The 21,717-nt window shown below is 40.0% G+C and overlaps 1 protein-coding gene and 1 long non-coding RNA gene across 10 annotated transcripts; both read right to left on the bottom strand.

Annotated features, from left to right (window-relative positions):
* Positions 1-225: 225 nt before the first annotated feature.
* LOC125006966 lies at positions 226-8,993 on the bottom strand. The gene is made up of 6 exons (XR_007112624.1): positions 6,994-8,993; positions 6,318-6,395; positions 4,561-4,661; positions 1,013-1,702; positions 841-889; positions 226-671 (listed from the first exon to the last, which is right to left on the bottom strand). It is a non-coding gene; the product is annotated as an uncharacterized LOC125006966 (long non-coding RNA).
* A 60-nt stretch (positions 8,994-9,053) lies between these two features.
* On the bottom strand, positions 9,054-21,194 carry LOC125006372. 9 transcript variants are annotated; one of them, XM_047582342.1, is made up of 16 exons: positions 15,822-19,402; positions 15,342-15,436; positions 15,123-15,149; positions 14,951-14,973; positions 14,692-14,818; positions 14,314-14,607; positions 13,834-13,911; positions 13,696-13,752; positions 13,500-13,586; positions 13,172-13,273; positions 12,897-12,915; positions 12,703-12,722; positions 12,550-12,590; positions 12,359-12,428; positions 9,861-9,901; positions 9,054-9,778 (listed from the first exon to the last, which is right to left on the bottom strand). In XM_047582342.1, the coding sequence occupies exons 2-16, from the start codon at positions 15,373-15,375 to the stop codon at positions 9,686-9,688; spliced, it is 1,113 nt and encodes a 370-aa protein (XP_047438298.1). In that variant the 5' UTR covers positions 15,376-15,436; positions 15,822-19,402; the 3' UTR covers positions 9,054-9,685. The 9 variants fall into 9 exon arrangements, with proteins under 9 accessions (XP_047438298.1, XP_047438294.1, XP_047438293.1 ...); XM_047582338.1 differs by lacking the exon at positions 15,822-19,402 and adding an exon at positions 21,138-21,194 and having other exon boundaries at positions 14,692-14,973; XM_047582337.1 differs by having other exon boundaries at positions 14,692-14,973.
* Between the last annotated feature and the right edge of the window lie 523 nt (positions 21,195-21,717).

The following is a 21,717-nucleotide window of genomic DNA, read 5'->3' as shown; positions in this document are numbered from 1 at the left end:
AAACGTCTTCAAGAAATTCTACAAGTCCAGCTGACCTTATTCAGCGCTTTTTTGGATTACCATGATCTGAATGACTGAGAACCTTTACAGACATAGGCAAATGATTTACTAACTCAGATTTATTTTGCAACTTTTAATACGTGTGTTACTCCAGGGCTGGTTTAAATGCCTACAGTGATGATACAAACACAATGACGTTAAGCAGGTTTATGTTTAGCATGTTTATTATCTTATCAGCTGAGTCTGATGGTGTCTGATGTTTGATCATTAACCAAAAAATACATGTCTATGGCAGATTACACATTGGACATAGCAACCAGGACCACTTGGCACATATTCTCTGATTGTTTCCAGGTAAATTAAAAAATGTACATTATATTTCATCAAATTATTTTATTTAGCATCCATGTAAACACTTGAGTTAAAATTTCTGATCCGAATTATTTAAACTGTGCTGTAAAAATATTGTCTATGCAAAGGAGCCATTGACTGAGACTGCAGTTAAATAAAGCTGTTACACTGTTATAAGAACTTCCCTATGGGATACTAATGCAAACACCAAGTAACTTTAATATAAACAAGCATGCAAGAAAAATAATGATTTGCAGAGTGGTCAATCAATCTGGAGCTGGTCCAATGGCCCGAGGGTCTGAGGTACCGCTGCTGTCACTCTACAGAAAAGAAACACAGAGAAATAAATGGACATTTCATTGATTTGGAGCTGTAATGACATGTTATGTGTTTCCGTTTAACTATAAGCCACTTTCAATTTCAGCAGACGTTTCACCACCAAGTGAATAATCTACCTGACTGTTACATCCAGAGAATGAAGTAACTCACCATTTTTTCACTCATAGTTGACAGTACTGTAGGTTTCATCATAATCAGCCTGCAAATGATTTAATAAGATGTTAGATGGAAAGGAGAGTGAGGACAGTCTTATCTACAGACAGAATAGTTATTGTATGAAGGTAAATCTGCCACCATCATCACAATTTTTTGTGATACTTACCAAAGATTTCCATTCATCTAAAAGATAAACAACATCTTTAATAATCACATATAAATAAAATACACTGTGCATAAATAACATGATGTATTGGCATGATTAGAATGATTGGAGTGAATGCAGATGAGTAACATGTCTTGATTTACCTACGATGCTAACTTTTGCTCTGAAGGGAAAAAAAAGAATAATAGTTTATTATATATAATTGTTTATGTCTTTTAGAAGCACAGTTCATGGCCACATTATTCTCCACAAACATCCTCAGCATAAGCTGATATCTTATGTCATGTTCACAATATGAGTGACAACAGTTACCAGTCAAGCATGGCCAATGACACGGTCAGAGTGCTGCTGTTAAAGTGTTGCTCAAGAGTGAATGGATTTGGATTTTGTCATCCATTATATTGGAAACAAATGTATATTGGACAGTATCATAGGAAGACAATGAGAAAAATGAGAGAATGCAGAAGCTGCACAAGCCTCCTCAAGTGTTATAAATGACAGCCAAACCACCCTGAGATAGAGTACAACAAGGAAACTAAGAAACTTTCTTTCATTTGAGACAGTCATAACATAACAATGGTTGGTTTTGTCGAAGTGAAACAATCAATGCAAAACAGAGCAGTATTCAAAAAGAAGTTGCACTCATGTATTTAAAGTATAAAAAGCCTTACCCCTTGGAAGCACATTTCTCTAAAATAAAATGAAAACAAATATATTTAGAAAACTTCATTAATGCACCATAAAACACAGAATCATTTCCGTAGAACAATTAAATTGCAATACACAATTAAATTTCAGTTAACATCGGTTCCTATTCAGTGGTTGCAAAAGTTTTTGGACACCCTTAAAATTTCACACAGTCTCAAATATTATGATGAAATATTTGTGGAAAAAAAATAGTTTCAAAAGATGTTACTGCATTAGACAGACACAAACAAATTATATTTATCTTGTTCGTTGTTTACAAGAAAAACTGAGAAAAATGAAATTCTTAACAGTTTCAAAATGTCAGTTCTCAACATCGTTCATATCAACGAATAACAGAGATTGTGTTCAAAACTGAACAAAAAATAAATAAACCATCATGTCACCAAATTAATATTTAGTACCTCTTCACACAGCTCTAATCTTGGCTGCCATGTTCCTCATAAACCTTTCACACTGTTGTTGTTACTTTTTATTCTTCTAAATACGTTGGTTTGCACTTTGAAACAGACCTTTTGATAATCCACCACAGAGTTTCAACAGAGTAATGTAGGTCTCATGGGGCTCATGGGGACTGACCTGGCCACTCTAAGACCTAGATACTGTGCTCCTCCTGCAGTCAAGTTCTACTTGCCCTGGATGTGTAGCAAGGGGCATTATCTTGTTGAAACATCCAGTTTGGACCTCGATGGAACACAGCATGTGCAGAAGGGAGCATGCGACCATGATACTGCCTCCACCATGTTTGACATTAGGTACTGTACATGCCAGAGATAATAGAAGGAGGAAGATAAAGATGGAAACCTTCTTCCAGTTCCTGACTGTCCCTGTATCTGTACTTTCTGGCTGTACTCTTCCTGTCTGACAATCTGTATCTACAGACGTGTTTCCTGCGTTAGGTTTCTTGTTTTAGTCATTTTGGTCTCTGAAGAACTTTCAAATGTACTGGTTTTAAATCGACACAAAACACAGTATTTTACAGAATCAGTCAGTTTTAAGTTTTTAATGTCTGTTCTAAGAGTGATTCTTAATGTAATATTTCACAAATGTATGGGTGTCCAAAAACTTTTTTTCTACCACTGTACATCTGACTAAATCAAACATGTAGAATCTAATAATGTCAGATACCTAAGCCGCTTCTCATGCATCTGTTGAAAACAGCCGATTATAGCAGCTCTTGCTTTCAGGGGAAACATGTGAGACTTGCTACATCAGTGTAGAGGTGGTTTCTCACTAAAGGGTCTGCGTTTAATTTTGACCCTGGTCGTGGGTGAGCTGTTGGTTTCCTTTTGCAGCTGCACATAGTCAGAGTGCACATGTACACTTTGACTTGAGATACTTAGATGGAGTCGTCCCAGTTACAAACATCGTTGTGCCATTTTTGTGCCGGCGAACTTTACTAAAACACCTTAACCGCGTCGCCTATGCCTGCATAAAGACCGAAACATACGCGTGTGTACAGGCACGTGTACACCAAAAATGAAAGGGTGACGGGTGATAAGTCTCATGCCATATGCAAACGCAGTGGACGCCTGTGTGCATGCTCGTCTCAATGTACAAAAAACGGTCTGTTTATTGGTTTTAACAACCAAAAAAAGAGCTGGGTGGCTAGTGGCAACAGGTTTACTCAAGTTTTCTAGCCAGAAAAAACAGCATGTTTACTTTTTCTGGCCTTAACAGGGAACGTTGTGGACTTAGAACTTTTCCTGCGGTGCTGAAAACCCGTTCAGACGGCAGACGCAGAGCACAGGTACTTTCTGGCCACTCGTGACATCAGGAGAAAATGCCTGTCGTCTGCTTGTATAACAGGATCCAAACAGTAGGCTGTTATTTCAGCTGCGACGGTGTCCTACCAAGGTGAAGTTGATTTGATATTGGATATTCGGATATTCAACAGATATTCAAAACATGGAACGGTGTCTTTTTTCAATACCTACCAAGTCATGTGACCTAGTGACTCCAAACTAATGCGGAATAGTTCTCCTATATAAGTGCATTGCAATTTTTTATAATGACGGTAATGGCGGTATTAAAACTGATTTTGAAAGACACCGCCATTACCTTATTACCGTATTACCGCCCAAACCTATCCTGGTAGCTCTGATGGGGCTTGGGGTTCATCTATAAGTTATGGTTTCTCATAAACAATCCCGTATGAACCTGCGACTATGTGTAACAGCGGATCTGTGTAGATATGCTGCAGAACATAGAAAATGAACAACTGCCAGGTCCTGATGATCCAGTGTACCTCGTGCGTAAATGCACACAGCCTCTTCATCAGTACAGCCTGAGCAATGTTACAGTCCTTGATATACCTCAACATCCTGTTATAGGCGTGCACAGCTATAGGCGTTAACGCGTGTGTCACTATTGTACTAAAGCCGACGCTTCAGATGCCTTACGTGTGAACGTGTAGACTTGAAATAGCCTAAACTGTCACATTGTCTCTTTTGGTAATACATGGACTGCTTGAATTGTGAAGCGGACCTGCTGTTAAACTCAAAATTCTTCATTATAAAATAAATGATTATTTGTCCATTGAGACGAGTGTCCACTGCGTTAACATGTGGCACAGCACGAATGACCCCTTGCTATTTGATTTCCACAAACACCATACAGTGTGTGCCTGTACACTCTAACAGTCACGTGTGGTTTTCATATCACGTATTTGAGGAGTAGTTCACCCGTCACACACCCGTCACGTAGATGTATGCGCAACGATGTGTGTGTGAGTATGTGTGAAATTCTGAATTTTTTGCCAAAAAAGTAATCTACAGACTTAATATATGTGTTCAGGTTTAATTAATAAAAAAAAAAAAAAAAAGAAAAAGCATTGTTCCCACCTTCTCTCTGTTGATTCCACACAAGTCCAATTCCCAGTAACACAACACCAAAGTTACTCCACAAGCAGTCATGATCACAACCATGACACTTCTTCTTGTATCTGTTTGATGCGATTGAACAACAGAGCAACAAAATGTTCACACAAGCTGATGACATTTAAATCTTCAGTATTACTAATACTAGAGCACAGGACATGAATGAGAAAGGAAAACAATATAGTTTAGGTAAAAAATAAAATCCAAAGGGATTTGTGAACATGACATACATACAGCGGGTAAAATAAGTATTGAACACATCACAATTTTTCATAGTAAACACATTTCTTAAGGAAACTCTGATTTTTGGTTCGTTCCATAGATTTTCCATTGGATTCAAGTCAGGTGATTGGCTGGGCCGTTCTAGCAGCTTTATTTTCTTTCTCTGAAGCCAGTTGAGAGTTTCCTTAGCTCTGTGTTTGGGATCATTATCTTTCTGAAATGTCCATCCTCATTTCATCTTCATTCTGGTAGATGGCAGCAGATTTTTCTCAAGAATGTCTCAGTACATTTTTCCTTTCATTTTCCCTTCAGTTATATGAAGTTTGCCAGTACCATATGCAGACAAACAGTCCCACACCATGATGTTCCTGCCTCCAAACTTCACTGTCAGTATGGTGTTTTTGGGGTGATGTGCAGTGCATTTTGTCCTCCAAACATGGTGTGTGTTATGGCATCCAAAGAATTAAATTTTGCTCTCATCTGACCAGACTATGTTCTCCCAGTATTTTACAGGCTTGTCCAAATGTTGTGCAGCAAACTTTAAACAAGCTTTAACATGCTTTTTCTTCAGAAGTGGAGTCTTGCGTGGTGAGCCTGCATACAGGCCATGGCTGTTGAGTGCATTGCTTATTGTTTTCTTTGAAACATTGATTGTATCTGCTAATTCCAGGTCTTTCTGAAGCTCTCCACAAGTGGTCCTTGGCTCTTGAACAACTCTACTGATAATTCTTTTCACTCCTCTGTCAGAAATCTTGCAAAGAGCACCTGGTCGTGGCCGGTTTATGGTGGAATGATGTTCTTTCCACTTCTGGATTATGACCTCAAAGGTGCTCACTGGAACGTTGAGACGTTTAGAAATCCTTCTGTAACCAACACCATCAGAATGTTTTGCAACAATAAGGTTGTGAAGGTCTTCAGAGAGTTCTTTGCTTTTACCCATCATGAGATGCTCCTTGTGTGACACCTTGGTAATGACACACCTTTTACAGGCCATCAGTCTGGACTGAACCAGCTGATATTCATTTGCACTGACAAGGGGCAGGATGGCTTTCTGATCACTGATAGATTTCAGCTGGTGACGTGGCTTTCCATGCCTTTTTCCACCTCCCTTTTTGCGTGTGTTTAATACTTTTTCCTTCTGTTATTTGACATTATTACACATAACTTCAGAACTACACAGTTCTGAACTTATTTATTTTGGTTTCTATCTATGTATGGATTACTTGGGTTGTTACCGACACCTGATAGAAATTTCATGTCAATAGTACCTTTAGAAATGTGTTTACTATGAAAAATTGCGTTCAATACTTATTTTGCCCTCTGTATCAGTGGGCTTGTCCGGGCAAAGTTTCATATTAACACCATGCATTAAGTGGAAAAATTGTGGCAACGTTCAGAACTAAATCAGGAACATTAAAAGCCATCTCAGTAATAAATGACACAAACGTTTTGTATAATAATGTATGTGAATCATTAGTCAAATTTAGCAAGTGCGTCACCTGATGCTGGGTTCATTGTTGACTGGGAAGCTGAGGTGGTGGAGCTCACAGTGTTATGTGGCATAGAAGCAGTCGAATCTGGTGGATAAACACAATATGCATCAGATATCATCCAAAATCAGTGCAACTTTAATATTCATGTGAACGACTCACTGCCACTTTTGAAAAAAACACATATATGCACGGGTGCACACACACACACACACACACACACACACACACATCCTTGTATGACCATCTTTGTGAGGACACTCATTGGCATAATGCATTCCCTCGCTCACCCAAACCCTAACCATCTCAACTAAATGTCTAACCCTAACCTAATTGTAACCTTTACCCTAAAACTGAGTTTTAGCCTTCAAAACAGCCAAAAAGTGAGGACAGGTCAAAATGTCCTCACTTTACACAAATGTCCTCAATCTGCTGAACTTCAACTGGTTATCAGAAGGATAGCTGTGCAAGTACAAACACACGCACACATATTCTGCTATAAAAAAAAAACATCATATTCAGCCATTAAAAAAAAAAAAAACATCAATTCAGACATTTATTCACAAATATTATTTAGACAGGTTTAAACTACAATACATCCAACATTAACTGAACTAAAATTCAACTTAAATTTAACTGATTTGTGCTGACTCTAAAGATATAACAACATATTAAAGTCACTCACTCTGTATGGTGATGGTGGAGAATTCACTGTATGGAGACCTTTCAGTTTGGACTTCATAAAAACAGCTGACTTTAACCACAGCAAGTGGTAGGCTGTTTACTATGTCCAGAAGCTCAATTCCTGTCAGTGTCTTCACACAGGGGAAGTCTTTAATAATTCCTTTTGATGCAATTAAAGTGTAGAAATGACACTGAGACACAGGAACAGATGATGGAGGCTCACACCTCAGTGTGACTGAGTCTGTCTCTGTGATCACTGATCTAGTCACTGTCAGTTTAGGAGGAGGCAGAGCTGAAAAGACAGAGGTCAACATATGTGGATGAAATATGTACGGATACTGTACGACTGATCATTAAAAAAAAAAGATAATCTCAGGGACTGACCTTCAATCTGATGAAAAGAATCTGTCAGAGAAAGATTTTTAAACAAGTGAAATAGATGCACTAGTCACTCATGAGAAACCTCACCACAGCATAAGAATATTTAACCTGCAGCTAAGATGCAACTAATGTAAAACTGTTAATATACGCTGCAGATAAAAATACTTAGTGAGACATATAACGTATTAACCTTACAATCGTAAGTAATGGTGTTCCTGTATCGTTGTGTAAGCGCCAATGTTAATGATGAGACGTTTAACTTACAGATAAGGACAATAAACAGAAGGTGTCCAGTCATGATGAAGCTGAATACTACTCCTCCAGGAAGTTTTCTGGTATCAGCGTACAAGTCACTGACACGTTATATACTTAATGGCAGGAAACCACAGTAAGCATGAGAAAGAGATAATAGCATTCAACAGGCCACAGAAGCACACACTTCTGTAAATGTCCTCACACGGCAGCACAACAATCATCTCATCTTCTACTACCGCTTATCCTCAATAGGGTTGTGGGGGTTGCTGGAAGAAATCGGAGTACCCAGAGACAAACCACAGGTCTCACACCTCAAAATGCAAACTCCACCCAGAATTACGTTTATTTATACAATATGAAGAAGAATCCACATTGTCTCAAGATAATTTTTCAGAGGAAGAAATGTTGAGCAGAATGTTGAGCTCTTATGAGAGGGACGTCTGCTTGAGGCCAGATGAGTAGAGAGAGAAAAAACATGAGAGAAGAGAAGAGAAGAGAAGAGAAGAGAAGAGAAGAGAAGAGAAGAGAAGAGAAGAGAAGAGAAGAGAAGAGAAGAGAAGAGAAGAGAAGAGAAGAGAAGAGGGAACAAGATGATACAAACATCTGTCTAAATCTTACATATACATCTAATCATGATACAAATAAGAGTACTAGATAACACTGATGCATGTTACATGACATATTCCTATGATATGATATACAACGATCAGGAGCAACACTATGAACTCCAAAACAATTGTGACTCATCAGAGAATGGATGGATGTGCAGATCGATACTGAAATATCGATACTGATACCAGTTACCAGAAAATCGATTTCTCAAATGTGTCTCAAACAAAGTGTAAAGTAACTATAAACTACAGAAGGACAGAAGAGGAGAGCACAGTGTCAGAATTAAGAGGCAAGTTTCCATTATTATAGTAGTTAAGTTCAGTCTGATGGTGCAGCCATCAGACTGAACTTAACTCCTGTCGATTCTGTGGATTTTGTTTGTGTGTTATGCTGATGTCTGTGTAACTTTGTGTACAAGCTACTGGACACTGAATAAAGTATTTTTAATTCATCATTTGTAAATACACTACCCTTAAGTAGTGTTTAACCAGACACATTAGGTGTATTTGCACAAGGTATCGGTATCGCCGATACCAGCCTGAATTTTAATCAGTATCAGATCAGAAAGGAAATCGGTTGTATCGATAGGCTTTGGGTCTGATGAGTTAAGGAGAGGGGCCTGTGTGGATACTTGGATCAGTTTGGGATCTAGTGAATCTGGAGGCCAGGTCAACGCCTTGTGCTGTTCTTCATGTATTTTCAGTTGTTCCTAAACCACTTTTGTGTGTGACTGTGTCAGGCTGCATCCTGCTGGGGATGGCTGCTGCCATCAAAGAGTGTCATTGCTATGGGGTGGGGTGCCTGGTCTGGTCCATGTGGGTGGTACATAAGTAACATCCACATGAATACCAGGTACACTGTATTGTCACAAGATGGTCAATGTTATTTACTTCTCCTGTCAGTGGTCATAATGTTGTGGCTGATCGGTGTATACTTACAAGCTCTTTCTAAATTTGGTATGTTACAATAGTCTTTATTATACTCTAGGAGCTGAACCCCCTGAACCCTGTAAGGAGGTCAAAAAAGCTCTTAAACATTTTGTAAATAATGGTAAAATCTGTTTATGTATGTACACAATATATGCATCTCATTTTCATTATAAAAAAAAAGGCAGGCACAAAGCTGTGAATGTTACTGTACATATACTTGATGTCCAAAGACCACGTTTTCTGCCTGGATAATTACTGACAACATTTGTTTCTGACAGGATAAAGCCTGTGGACGAGTGGACATGCAAGGCTCAGGTTCAACAGCAGAGGGCAGGATATGTGTTCTGTATCTGCAGGATGTACTAGGCTCTGTATGAAGCCTTTACAAACATACTAACCAGGTTGCAGATATTTGTTGCTATGTTGAAACAGAAACTTGCCATTATTCCAAAAATAAATACAATAAATAAATGTTATATCTCCCTGATACTAATCCTGCAGGTCTTCCAGTGTTTACTAGTGTTTCATTACAGTGCTGTAGGCGTTACTGTCCAGAGCTACTGCAGCTGGCTCCTCAGGGATTACATCATACACATGGTATACTTCAGACTAGGAAAAAAAGACAGTGAGAGCTCTTTAGTTCTAAATAGTAATCATGCTCAGTTCTACAACTAGTAAGTTTGTCACTCACCTTCTCATTTTCACACGAATGTCCAGTAATTTGATCAAATCCTAAAAAATTACAAGAATCAGAAGTGTTTTATTGCACCATTTGTCTTAATAAACTTAATGGGACAGTTATTATGTTTTTTTTAATTATTGAATTTTAATAAAGGTAACTGAATGTTTTGCCTTTTAAGTCTGATCGTTTTATCCTATACAGTGTATAGGATACTGTGCAAAAGTTTAAGGCAGGTGTAAAAAAATGCTGTAAACTAAGAATGTTTTCAAAAATGGAAGAATTAATAGTTTATTTTCATCAATTAACAAAATGCAGTGAATGAACAGAAGAGAAATCTAAATAAAATCAATATCTGGGGTGACCAGCCTTCAGGACAGCATCAATTCTTCTAGGTACTTGTTGGAATTATTGTACATAAGTTATCCCATATTTACTCTGAGTGTTTATGTATCTATTAATCTCCAGGTAGGCCAATGTGCAACAGTATATGTCTGTAGAGTTGTTTTGCAGGAAGGAGAAGTGGAGAGACGTGGTTTCATCCCGGAGCCATCGGTGACATGCAGGAAGTGCGTCTCCCCACAGAAATAAGACTGAAGACGGAGCACACAGTCCTGAGGACAAGGTCGAAGTGATTAAATACGTACCAAGAAGAAGATAATGCTTGTATCATGTGAAGAGTTACAGCTATGTATTCCCCTCCCCATTAGTGCTGTAACTCTTGTTGTAAATCAGGGACCTCCCTAAAGAAATAAAGAGAGGGTACGGCAAGGTACGTTTCAGAGCGGTAGGAGATAACTGAACGTATCTCTGCTGTTCTCCTCGCGAGTAAAAAGGAACTCTTGTCTTTCTCTTCTTTGTGCAATGTTTATGAATGTTTTAGGTCGCTGAACCTGACAGTACTTGCACATGGTTTTAGAGGGAACTCGACTGGTAGGTTGTTCCAAACATGTTGGAGAACTAACCACAGATCTTCTGTGGATGTAGACTTCCTCATATCCTTCTGTCTCTTCATGAAATCTCAGACACACTCCATGATGTTGAGATCAGGGCTCTGTGGGGCCATGACATCACTTTCAGGAATTCTTGTTCTTCTTAATGACATTGGCTGTATGTTTCTCTTTTCTGCTGCAGAATAAATTGGGGCCAATCATACTCCTCCCTGATGGTACTTCATGATGGATAAGTATCTGCCTGATTTCTCAGCATTTCAGTGAACAAACTGCCTTCAGCTACAGACAAATATTTATATCGACGTGATGTGATTTTCTTCGAAGTTTCCTTGGCCTTTCACTTGACCTTGACCATCCTGGAGAATCCCTGACTTTGAGCACCTATAAGGATTGATGCTGGTTTGAAGGTAAAGGGTAGTAACACCAAACATTGATGTGACTTAGGTTTTTCTTTTGTTCACTCACTTCGCATTTTGTAAATTAATCAGAAAATAAACAACTATTATTTATAATTTTGATAGCATTCTGAGTTTACAGCATTTTTCCTTACCTGAGTACTGTATATATACAGTGAGTACTGGTGTGGAAAAATGCTGTAAACCAGGAGTCTTCAATGTTTTTCAGACCAAAGACCCCTGAAGTGATGGAGAGATTAAGAGGGAACCCCCACCTACTATATGTCTTCTATATTACACTCTGCGGTAACGTCTTCCTTTTATCCCTCTACTAAAATATGTCATATTCATGTAAATGTGTATTTAAAGAATGTTTGATTTGTGGGGGAATATTAATCAATCCCACAGATTGATTATAAAATGTATATATACATTACTCGGGTGTGGAAAAAATGCTGTAAACTAAGAATTCTTTCAAAAATATTACTGTATATCCACAGTACTGTGCAAAAGTTTTAGCCAGTTGTGGAAAAAATGCTGTAAAATCCTAAAACATTTGCACAGTACTGTATATATGTACAATACCATATTTTTTCTAATAGCGGATTGGGTCTTTACTTACTCAGCCATCCAGATCACCTACCATTATGGAGGCAGACCTTATTTAGAAGGAGGCCTTTATTTCTAATGCCTTTGTTTCATATACGTGCCATATACTCAAAGTTTTCCTATGATTTACATTTTTTTCCCACTTAGCAGCTACACCATTCACGCAACAGCAGCTGGGCAGGATTAATAAACACTTAAGCATGGGTGGTCACAATGGACAAACATATAAATGTCACTACTGTATCAGTTTGAACTATGAAAAATAAACAAGGTCCATTTATTGAGTAAATTGACGAGGTTTTAAATGGTAAGATACACACATGAAAACATGACCGATAAAGGGTAACCGTCCCAATGTCAGAACAACTTATTGTTCGCGGGTTGATATTAAAGCGTTTCACAGCTCCCTCCCCTGTATTTTTTTTCCTCTGGCTATTTACTGAATACTGGCCACAATCAGGGGAAACACAGTGTTTACTTTTTAAAAACAACTCATGCTAGACATAATTATGGTTTGTTGTCATAAACACTAGGAGAAAAAGCAGAAGCTTACCACCAGTGGGATAGTTGGCACCAGGCAATGAGCTGATCACATGGTAGGACTCAATATTCCCTGCAGGTAACTTTTTTTTTTTTTTTTTTTTTTTTTACAGGAGGAGAGCAGTGTTAGAGGCGAAAGAAGCCTTGTTATGCACATCAGTAGTATAGGATCTGTGATTTTGACTTTTGCCAAAAGGAAATTACCAGTTCTCCAGGATCAACACTCGTCATGTTCACAGATTCACCTACAACAGGGGACAAAAAAAGCTCAATGCACCGAAAACAAAGATGCAAATCATACCATATATGTATGAAGTGATGTTGTGATGTTGACCAATCAGTAAACGTGTACATTACCAGTAACACTGGCTTGTAATCTGTATGGGAATGAATAAAACTCTTGTTAAATAATCCAGGATGTGAATATGTTTTTTCCCTCTGCTTCAGTAGCTGATGCTCCAGTGAACCTTTACTCAGCATTTACCTGAACTTCATTGTTAAACAAGGTAACTCAGCTTTTGTTGAAAATAATTTTTTAAAACAAATCTTACCTCTTGTCACTATACTTCCCTGAATAATGTAGGAAAAAGAAAAAGACGAGAGTATGAAAAGTGCAGTCAGTAACCACTGAGATCAGTTCACTTCTGTTGATATTTTTAGTGGTTGTCATTTCCTGGTTATAGTCGACAGAATGAACTCTGGTCCAAAAGACGGAGCAGCTTTTGCATCTTTTTACATTTGCAAACTGAGGTAAAAGTGGTACTTCAACGGTGTACACACAGAAAAACACTTTGGAGCTTTCAAGCCGAATGAGTTCAGTCCTTACCACTTCTTCTTTTGATGTGAACTAATACCACTCCCAGTAGGATGAAGCCCACAGTCACTCCAAAACCAAGCACAACTACTACCAACTTCCACATCCACAGATCTGTTTCAGAAAAACAAAGACCACAAGTCTCAATCCTACAGAATCAGAACAAAAGAATCAGATGACATTACACCAACAAGATAATATCTACCACTAGACTGGAGGTAGTTATGTTAAACATTGTAAATATGCAAAACTTGTTTCTGAACTGCATGACAATCCACAAACACAGCACAAGGAGCATTGTTACAGAAACATGATATCTATGTGAAGAAATTTTGTTCACCTGAAGATGCCTCTGGTGTGGTGACAGGAAACAAGCCCAGGGTCAAAGCACCTGTACCAGGTCTGGTAGTTCCTCTAGAAACTGTTTCTTTAAGAAACAAAAGACAAATATAAAACAATGAAAAGAGAAACGTTTTATTGTGCTCTAGATCTAGACCTGGTGTGTCATTTATTGGGAAACTCATTTTGTGTGTCACCTTTTAGGGAAGTAGATAGTGAACCAAAACTGCTACGTGACATAGTGACAGTCTGACCTAGTGCAATAAAAGAAAACCTTTAGAATAGTTTCAGTAACTGGTTGATGTAATGGACTGATGTTTAGATACATGTCTCACCTGTGGTCATTCTGAAAGATGTGATTGTCTGGGTTGTCATCTCCTGTGTTGTTGTAGATGGACTTGTGTCTGTCAGTTCTACGTGAACACAAATAAATTAAACTGAGTCAGTCAGTTGAACTGTGAAATCCTCCCTACAAACACACACACACACACACACACACACACACACACACACACACACACACACACACACACACACACACACACTAACAACCTTCCCTCCTGACACAGCTCTGTTTAAATATTTTTTAATATATTTATTATATGTTATAAGTTATTCTTGATTTTGATTATGAAACCCCAATTCAGAGAATTTGCTGCAGTGGTTGAAGCTCTCATAAAACATCACAGTCTCCAGCTTTGTATCACTGTGACATTTTAAAAGGATTTTTTTCCCCCCCATTATTTCTGGTTTGCAACATTGACAATACATTGACTTAGTGATACAACTAAGAACATGGTAGCATGGCCACTTACTCAGTATGCTGATGGAGGCTCTGTTACTCTGTGGAGATGGATGATGTTCTCCTCTACGCTCCACTGTATAATAACATGTTACTTCAACCTCAGCAGGTGAACTCTGCTGTGACATCGACAGAAGCTCAGTTCCTGTCAGTGTCTTCAGACAAGAGACAGCTCTGGACGTGGTCTTTCTCATAAAGATCAAAAAACACTGAGACACAGAAACTGATGATGGAGTCTGACAGATCAATGCCACTGACTCTGTCTCTGTGATCAGCTGTGGAGTCACTGTCAGTTTAGGCTGAGGAGCTAAAAAAGTAAAAACATGGTGGATGGAATAAATGACTGTTACTGGAAAATGAAACATGTTGATACATTTACAAGTGTACTCACTTTGTATGGTGATGGTCAACATGTTACTGTGTTCAGACTGATGCACTCGCATGTAAGAACATGTCACTTCAACTGTAGCAGGTGAACGTTGTTGTACCAGTGACAGCAGTTCAGTTCCTGACAGTGTCTTCAGACAAGAGAAAGACTTGGTTACTTTGTCCCTTAAAAAGTTGAAATAACAATCAGACACAGAAACAGATGATGGAGTCTGACAGTTGAGAAAGACTGAGTCTGTGTCTTCAATCTCCTGTTGATTCACCGTCAAATTAGGAGGAGGAAGGTCTGAAATGTTAAAGGTAAGTGGATGTTACATGAATTACATTTACTAATGATCCGTGATGAGACATGATGAGTTTTTCAAAATATAATTAAAAGATACTTTTAAACTGCTCTTCCAATGAAAAGAGAAAACATTAAACTCAGAGACTGACCTTGTGCTTTGAGCTCAAGAAAGAAACCTGGTGGAGGAAATGTTTAAACATTCAGATTCAACAATAGTTCATCAGCAACTCTAATTTGTTATAGTGGTGTAAGTCAACACGTCAATAACAGAAGTCAGTGACATGAGTGTCATCACATGTCTGAGTATCCTACATTAAACATTAGGCAACATTAACAAGAAAAGAAGTTGAGAATAAGTTTTAACTCACACATGAGGATGAGTAGCTGCAGGTTCCCAGCCATGATGAAGCTGAACTATGTGATGGACTACACTACTCTGTAGTCTGACTACTGTGACCTCCACCTGCATTAAGAGAAGTTGTTCTCAGGAAAACCACAAGATCAGAAGCCACAGAAGTCACATGAACGAGCCACAGAAAGGCAGACGTTTGTTAAACTCACTTTTGTGATGTGCAACAAAACACTGAATAGATCTTTATCGAATATATTTTCATCAACTCTACCACAGTGAAGGGGTTTGAGATGAGTCGGGGAAACTGATACATACAGGACACAGTGGCACTCACATTGAAAACATTAACATTTTCTTTTAGTGTTTTCTTAGCGCTCATTCTAATGTTTTTACATATGCACTACTTAAGCAAGGAGCTACCACCCAAAATTTATAAATAATAATGACAATAAATGATTCTTGATTCTAGATTTAGAACCAAGGTGTCTGTTTCCACCTGTTTCCAATCTTTGTGCGAAGCCTAAATCAGCTGGCTGCAACTTCATAACAACCATGGACGCACAGCGCACACATGTCAAGTATGGAGGAAGTTGTAGAGATGAGGACCCAGATGCAGGACTATAGATGAGGCACGAAGTTCAAACAAAAAGTATTTAATAACAAGCAAAAGGCGCTGCAAGCATAGCAGGAAAATACAAAATCCAAAAATCAAAAGAAATCATCAACATGACATGGGAACATGAACCATAGCATGAAGACATTAAGCTAACATTAACGACGCGACAAGGAACAAAGGGAAAGGCAGGGCTATATATACACATGAGGACTGAGGGATGACAAGACACAGGTGAGACACATCAACACAAGTGAGACCAATAATCAATCGCGAGACAAGGAGGCACAAGACAGGAAATCCACAACTTAACAAAATAAAACAGGATACACAACATGACACAGACAGACATGACAAAACCACACGATGGACAGGAATCTCGGAAACTTGGCAAAATAAAACAGGAAACTTCAAAACGTGATCACAAAATAAAAGACAGACATAGAACCTTGACAACACAGAACTAATCCTTTATAGCAACAATGCAAACTTAAGTCTTTTCTGTACAGTCAAACGTTTTTATGCCTGAACTGACAAGAGTCAACTGAAGTGAAGTCCTCCAGGGCTCACTTTTAATAATCTTCATCACTGGGGACAGTTCTTTAAATATGGAGGCAACAAGAAGATAATGGATAGAGACATAGTGGGTAACTTCACTTAGTTAGAGATTCAAATAATTGAGGCAATAGTAAAGGGTAAATATGTAATGCATATTTGCATCGTATATAGGAAGTTATTTTAGACACCACTAAAAGGGAAGTGGTTGAGTCTTCAGCCAGGCTAACACGTTTCTGAGACTCAAGTAACAGCTAGAGACCAGTTGGTCTTTGACCTGAATACTAATATGGACATGATAATGTGCCCACAGTGACATCAAGGAGGTTTATGCTTAGCATGTTCATTATCTTAGCAGCTTAGGCTTTGGTCTGTTATCATTTTAATATTTGGTTGTCTGGCCTGAATTGGCCTAGACCAAGGTACAAACTCAAATGCAAATTTTTGAATCCAAATTGATGAAGCAACTTTGTGACTAGTATGATGTTGGGCCTACAAGCCTGAGTGGAGCATGTTTGGTTTGACTACAGCCTGACCACAGGAAAGCGCCAAAAAGTTCAAACAGAGGAAGTCCTAAAAAAGACTTCCTTTCCCATCATTCACTGCGGCCTTCGAGCCTATGTGTGAAATCCAGTGGAGTCAAATCCTTGTCTCTCACCAGTGACTGTATCTACTGAATGAGCCCACAGGACGTGATGTCACCGTTACTATAACTACCAGAGACGCCCACCCACTCGCTGCTTCCAAATGTAACTCTCGCTACCGTCTGAGGTACACTAGTAAGATTACTTTTCTTTATTTTAACAAGGCCACATGTTCACTATCTTGCCGGAAGAGCTCGTAGACGTTCCCTTTCTTTTTCTTTTGTTCAGTCTAATGTTTTGGATTTACATCGAGGACGCTGCATAACCAGCCATCACCTGCCAAGGATCAGCCACCGTACAACAGCTGGTAAGTTACGGACCCATGGTTGTCTGAGCATCAAGAAGCCGAGCCGGACCCCAGAACGACAGGGAAAAGCCGCTGTTGTTAGAGCCATAAGGAGCCCAGTCGAAACTCAGAATGACAGAGATAATTAGTTTTAATTAACTTGTATTTGTGAAACTTGTGAGTGCTGCTTATTTAGTTGACAGTCATCCACTGCGATCAACTGATTAACCAATATCACTGGACAAGAACCAGTTCCCGACCAGGCAAACTCTGGTTCGCTAACTCTGCTATTGTATGGGAATATTGTGATTATCAGCTGAAGTGACGACTCTCTCTCTCTCTCTCTCTCTCTCTCTCTCTCTCTCTCTCTCTCTCGAGTGCATGCTGGGAGATTGTGGTGTGTGAGTGAGGCGCTGAGCGAGTTTGTGTTTTCAAACTTTTTTTCTGTTTTTTGTTATGTATTGTAGTTTATTTTGACTTATTTAATTACTGGGTGAGGTTTTCAAGTTTTAGTTGTTGGTTTTTGGGGGGGAGTTGTTTTTTTTTTGTTGTTTTTTTGTTTTCCTTTTTCTCCTGCCGGCGTCTCAGACGCCATGGTAAATGGAGAGTTTTCCAGGCTCACGCGGAAGCATGGCATTAAAATCTCTGCCAGCTTCCCGTGCAGCGTGGAAGACATTGCACTGGTGGTGGGGGAGAAGGTCGGACACGGCAGCGTAAAGTCGGCCGCAAGGATGAACGGCGCCGTGGTCATCTTCCTGGACCAGGTGGACAAGGTGAACCGCGTCATCGAGACCGGCATCACGGTGAACGGTATGTATGTACCAGTGCTGCCGTTAACGCAGCCTGCAACCAAAGTGATTCTATCAAATGTCCCTCCGTTCATAACCGATGAGTTTCTCGGTAGAGAACTGTCCAGACACGGGAAAGTGGTTTCCCCGATCAAGAAGATCCTGTCTGGATGCAAGTCTCAGTTACTGAAACACGTAGTGTCTCACAGAAGACAGCTGTATATGATACTTAACAACCGGGACGAGGAGCTCAATCTCGTTTTCCGTGTCAAAGTAGATGATTATGACTACGTGATATTCGCAACCTCATCGGTTATGAAGTGCTTTGGTTGTGGTGAGGAGGGACACACCGTGAGGGCCTGTCCGGGGCGGGGTGATCCGAGTCCGCTTGGTCCTGGTGGAGCGGCAGCTGCTGGAGCCTCCGGATCCGCGGGCGAAGCGCCTGCACCGGACGCAAGGCCGCGGCCGGCTCCACGCAGCTTGCCGCGTCTGGGAGCTGCCGTGTCTGGCCCGATTCTAGGGGGGTCAGACACTATTACACACAATGTAAGCGGTGAAGATGAGGGGGGTGAGGTGGTGGTAGGTGAGGTAGGGGAAAGTAAAGGGGGTGCTGAGGCGAAAGAAGAAACTGGTGTGTGTGAGGAACAGATGGACAAGACAGGTGAAGTTAGTGGGACACAGGAGGGAAAAACAGGTGAGGAAGGGGAATTGCAGGCAGGTAAGGCAGATGAGGAGGTGAACAGGGCGGGTGAGAAAAGTGACGGAAAGCATGAGCAGGTGGAGGAGGCTAAGATGGAAGAAGAAGGGGCATCAGCAAAGCCAAAACCAGCTCATAAACGTAGGAGAAAAACAAAGAACACCGTTAATGAGGCAAAAACAAGTAAAGTGGGGGTGGACAATGGGAGGAGGCAAGTACAGACGGATGAAAGTGGGAGTGAGGAGGAGTGTGTGTCAGATAACAGTGATGTGATAGGTTTCAACCTGAGTAGCAGTCAGCAGAGAGAGCTGTACACTGCGGAAAAGATTAAATGTTTTCTCCAACAGACAAAAAACCAACACAGTGTCAAAGTAGAGTTTTTCCCTGATTTGTCATTGTTTTATGTTTGCCAGACTCCACATGAGCCAAAGAGGAGAGTCTGGCATCACAGACCAGGAGTTTTTTAGGCTAAAGAAACTTGTGTTGAAAGTGAAAAAAACAAATGAACAGTGATGATTTAAAAAACTCCAATGTGTATTTTAACTAATTTATTGATTTTAAAAGTTGCTCTCCTTCTTTCTTTTAACATGGATAGTTTTAGAATGGGCAGTTTAAATGTTAATGGAGCAAGAGAGGTGAAAAAAAGAGCACTTATTTATGAAACTACCAGAATGAAACGCATTGATGTCATGTTTCTACAGGAAACGCATAGTGACTCTGGTAATGAAGCAGACTGGAGAAGAGAGTGGGGAAGGGGAAGCCATTTTAAGTCACAGCAGCACTCTGAGTGGAGGAGTGGGCTTCCTCTTCTCCAGGAGTTTCTCTCCAATCTCACTGGAGGTCGAGCACCTAATCGAGGGGAGGTTACTTTTAACTAAAGCTCGGTTTGAACATTTTACTGCTGTTTTTATCAACCTATACGCTCCAACCAACGGTGCAGAGAGGAAGCTGTTTTTACAAAAAGTAAATGATGTTTTAAATAGCGTTTCCTCGGAGGATTTCTTATTCGTGTGTGGGGATTTTAACTGTACTGAAAATGCGCTTTTAGATCGCAACCATGCAGAGCCTCATCCAGCAACCCAGCAGGCTTTTAGGCAGCTGGTCCACTCTCATGGCCTGGTGGACGTGTGGAGGAGGATGCACGCAGACAGCAGACAGTACACATGGTCCCCCCTCAGAGAGAGTAGGATCTCCTCAGCCAGACTTGACTGTATTTATTGTTTTAAACATCATTTTAATACTTTTAAGTTGCGTAGAATTGTACCTACAGGATTCTCAGATCATTCCCTGATTTTTTTGTCATGTTTTTATTAGGAACATTTTACTGTGCATATTTAAAAGTGCATATTGGCATTGTAATTCAGTTTTAACACTTGATAAAAAGTTCAGGGAGGTTTTTATTTATTTTTGGCCCTGTTTTTAGACAGAGGAAAGCTGATTTTAGTAGTCTTAGGCAGTGGTGGGACCATGGCAAGACTGAGATTAAACTTCTCTGTCAGCAGCACACCCTCAACGTTACCCGAGACATCACCAGATCTGTGAAAGACCTGGAGAGTGATATCGTGGAACTAGAGACAATGAGTGAGTCCACAGGAGAACGAGGATATATTAAAATCCTCAAAGAGAAAAAAATGGCTTTAGCCGACCTGCTAGACAGTAAAGTACAAGGTGCACTGGTCAGGTCCCGATTCCAGAACATCACTGAAATGGATGCTCCCTCTAACACTACTGTAAATATGCTAAAAATGTAAATAAAGTGTATTTTCAAAAATCAAATCTCTCTCTCTCTCTCTCGAATGCATGCTGGGAGATTGTGTCGTGTGAGTGAAAATCTCTGCCAGCTTCCCGTGCAGCGTGGAAGACATTGCACTGGTGGTGGGGGAGAAGGTCGGACACAGCAGGGGTCGGCCGCGAGGCTAAACGCTATTTTAAGGTTATCTTATTCTGTAGAGTGCCTGATTATATTTGCCTTTATATCTCACCATCATTTGAGAAAACTGTCAGCACCACATTGCCTTGTCCAACCAGGTCACTGAATATTTCTTCATCGACTTCTGTCCCTGTTGCGTCCTTGTAAATGATTTGTGCATCTTTTTACTTGGACATGCAAAAAAATATTCACAAAGTAAATTAACATTAACAGGAACAAGGGTAAGATAGACTGATTGTCATCATGTGTATATATAGCCCTGCCTTTCCCTTTGTTCCTTGTCGCGTCGTTTATGTTACCTTTATGTCTCCACGCCATGTTCCATGTTTCCTCGTCCTTGTTCCACGTCATGTTCCATGTTTGATGGTTGTTTTGTATTTTTGGTTTTCCTGCCGTGCGCAGCGCTTTTTGTTAATTATTAAAAACCTTTTTGTTTGAGATCATGCCTCATCAGTAGTCCTGCATCTGGGTCCTCACCTACAACTACCCCAACTCCAGTGTTTTACGTTGATTCTGTGTCGGATTTCCTCTCCTGGTGCAATGACGCGTGTGGCTCGCATCGAGCGTCAAAAATAGAACAGGGGCGTAATGCCCGCGTGGCCGAGCGTTGAGACGCTTCTAGGACGCGTCTGAAACGGAGCACTACGGAGCCGGTGGAAGTTGATACATTTACTTTAATGGGCGCGTATTACTCGCGATGACACGATGCTTCCAATACGCGACGCGGACGGACCCGGTGGATTTTAGGGGTAAACCTAAGCCAAAGCATCTTGTTTACCGTGTAGCAGTGGTTGGGTTACGGAGAGACAGAAGCTGGGCAAGTGCAATAGACTTTTATTTGCATGGTTTGACGAATAGTGTGTTTAATTGCATGGAGTG

Source organism: Mugil cephalus, chromosome 4 (assembly GCF_022458985.1).
Source record: "Mugil cephalus isolate CIBA_MC_2020 chromosome 4, CIBA_Mcephalus_1.1, whole genome shotgun sequence".
In the NCBI taxonomy this organism is placed as follows: Eukaryota; Metazoa; Chordata; class Actinopteri; order Mugiliformes; family Mugilidae; genus Mugil; species Mugil cephalus.
The sequence above is the reverse complement of the archived record's forward strand: the minus strand, read 5'-3'. Positions and strand labels throughout refer to the sequence as shown.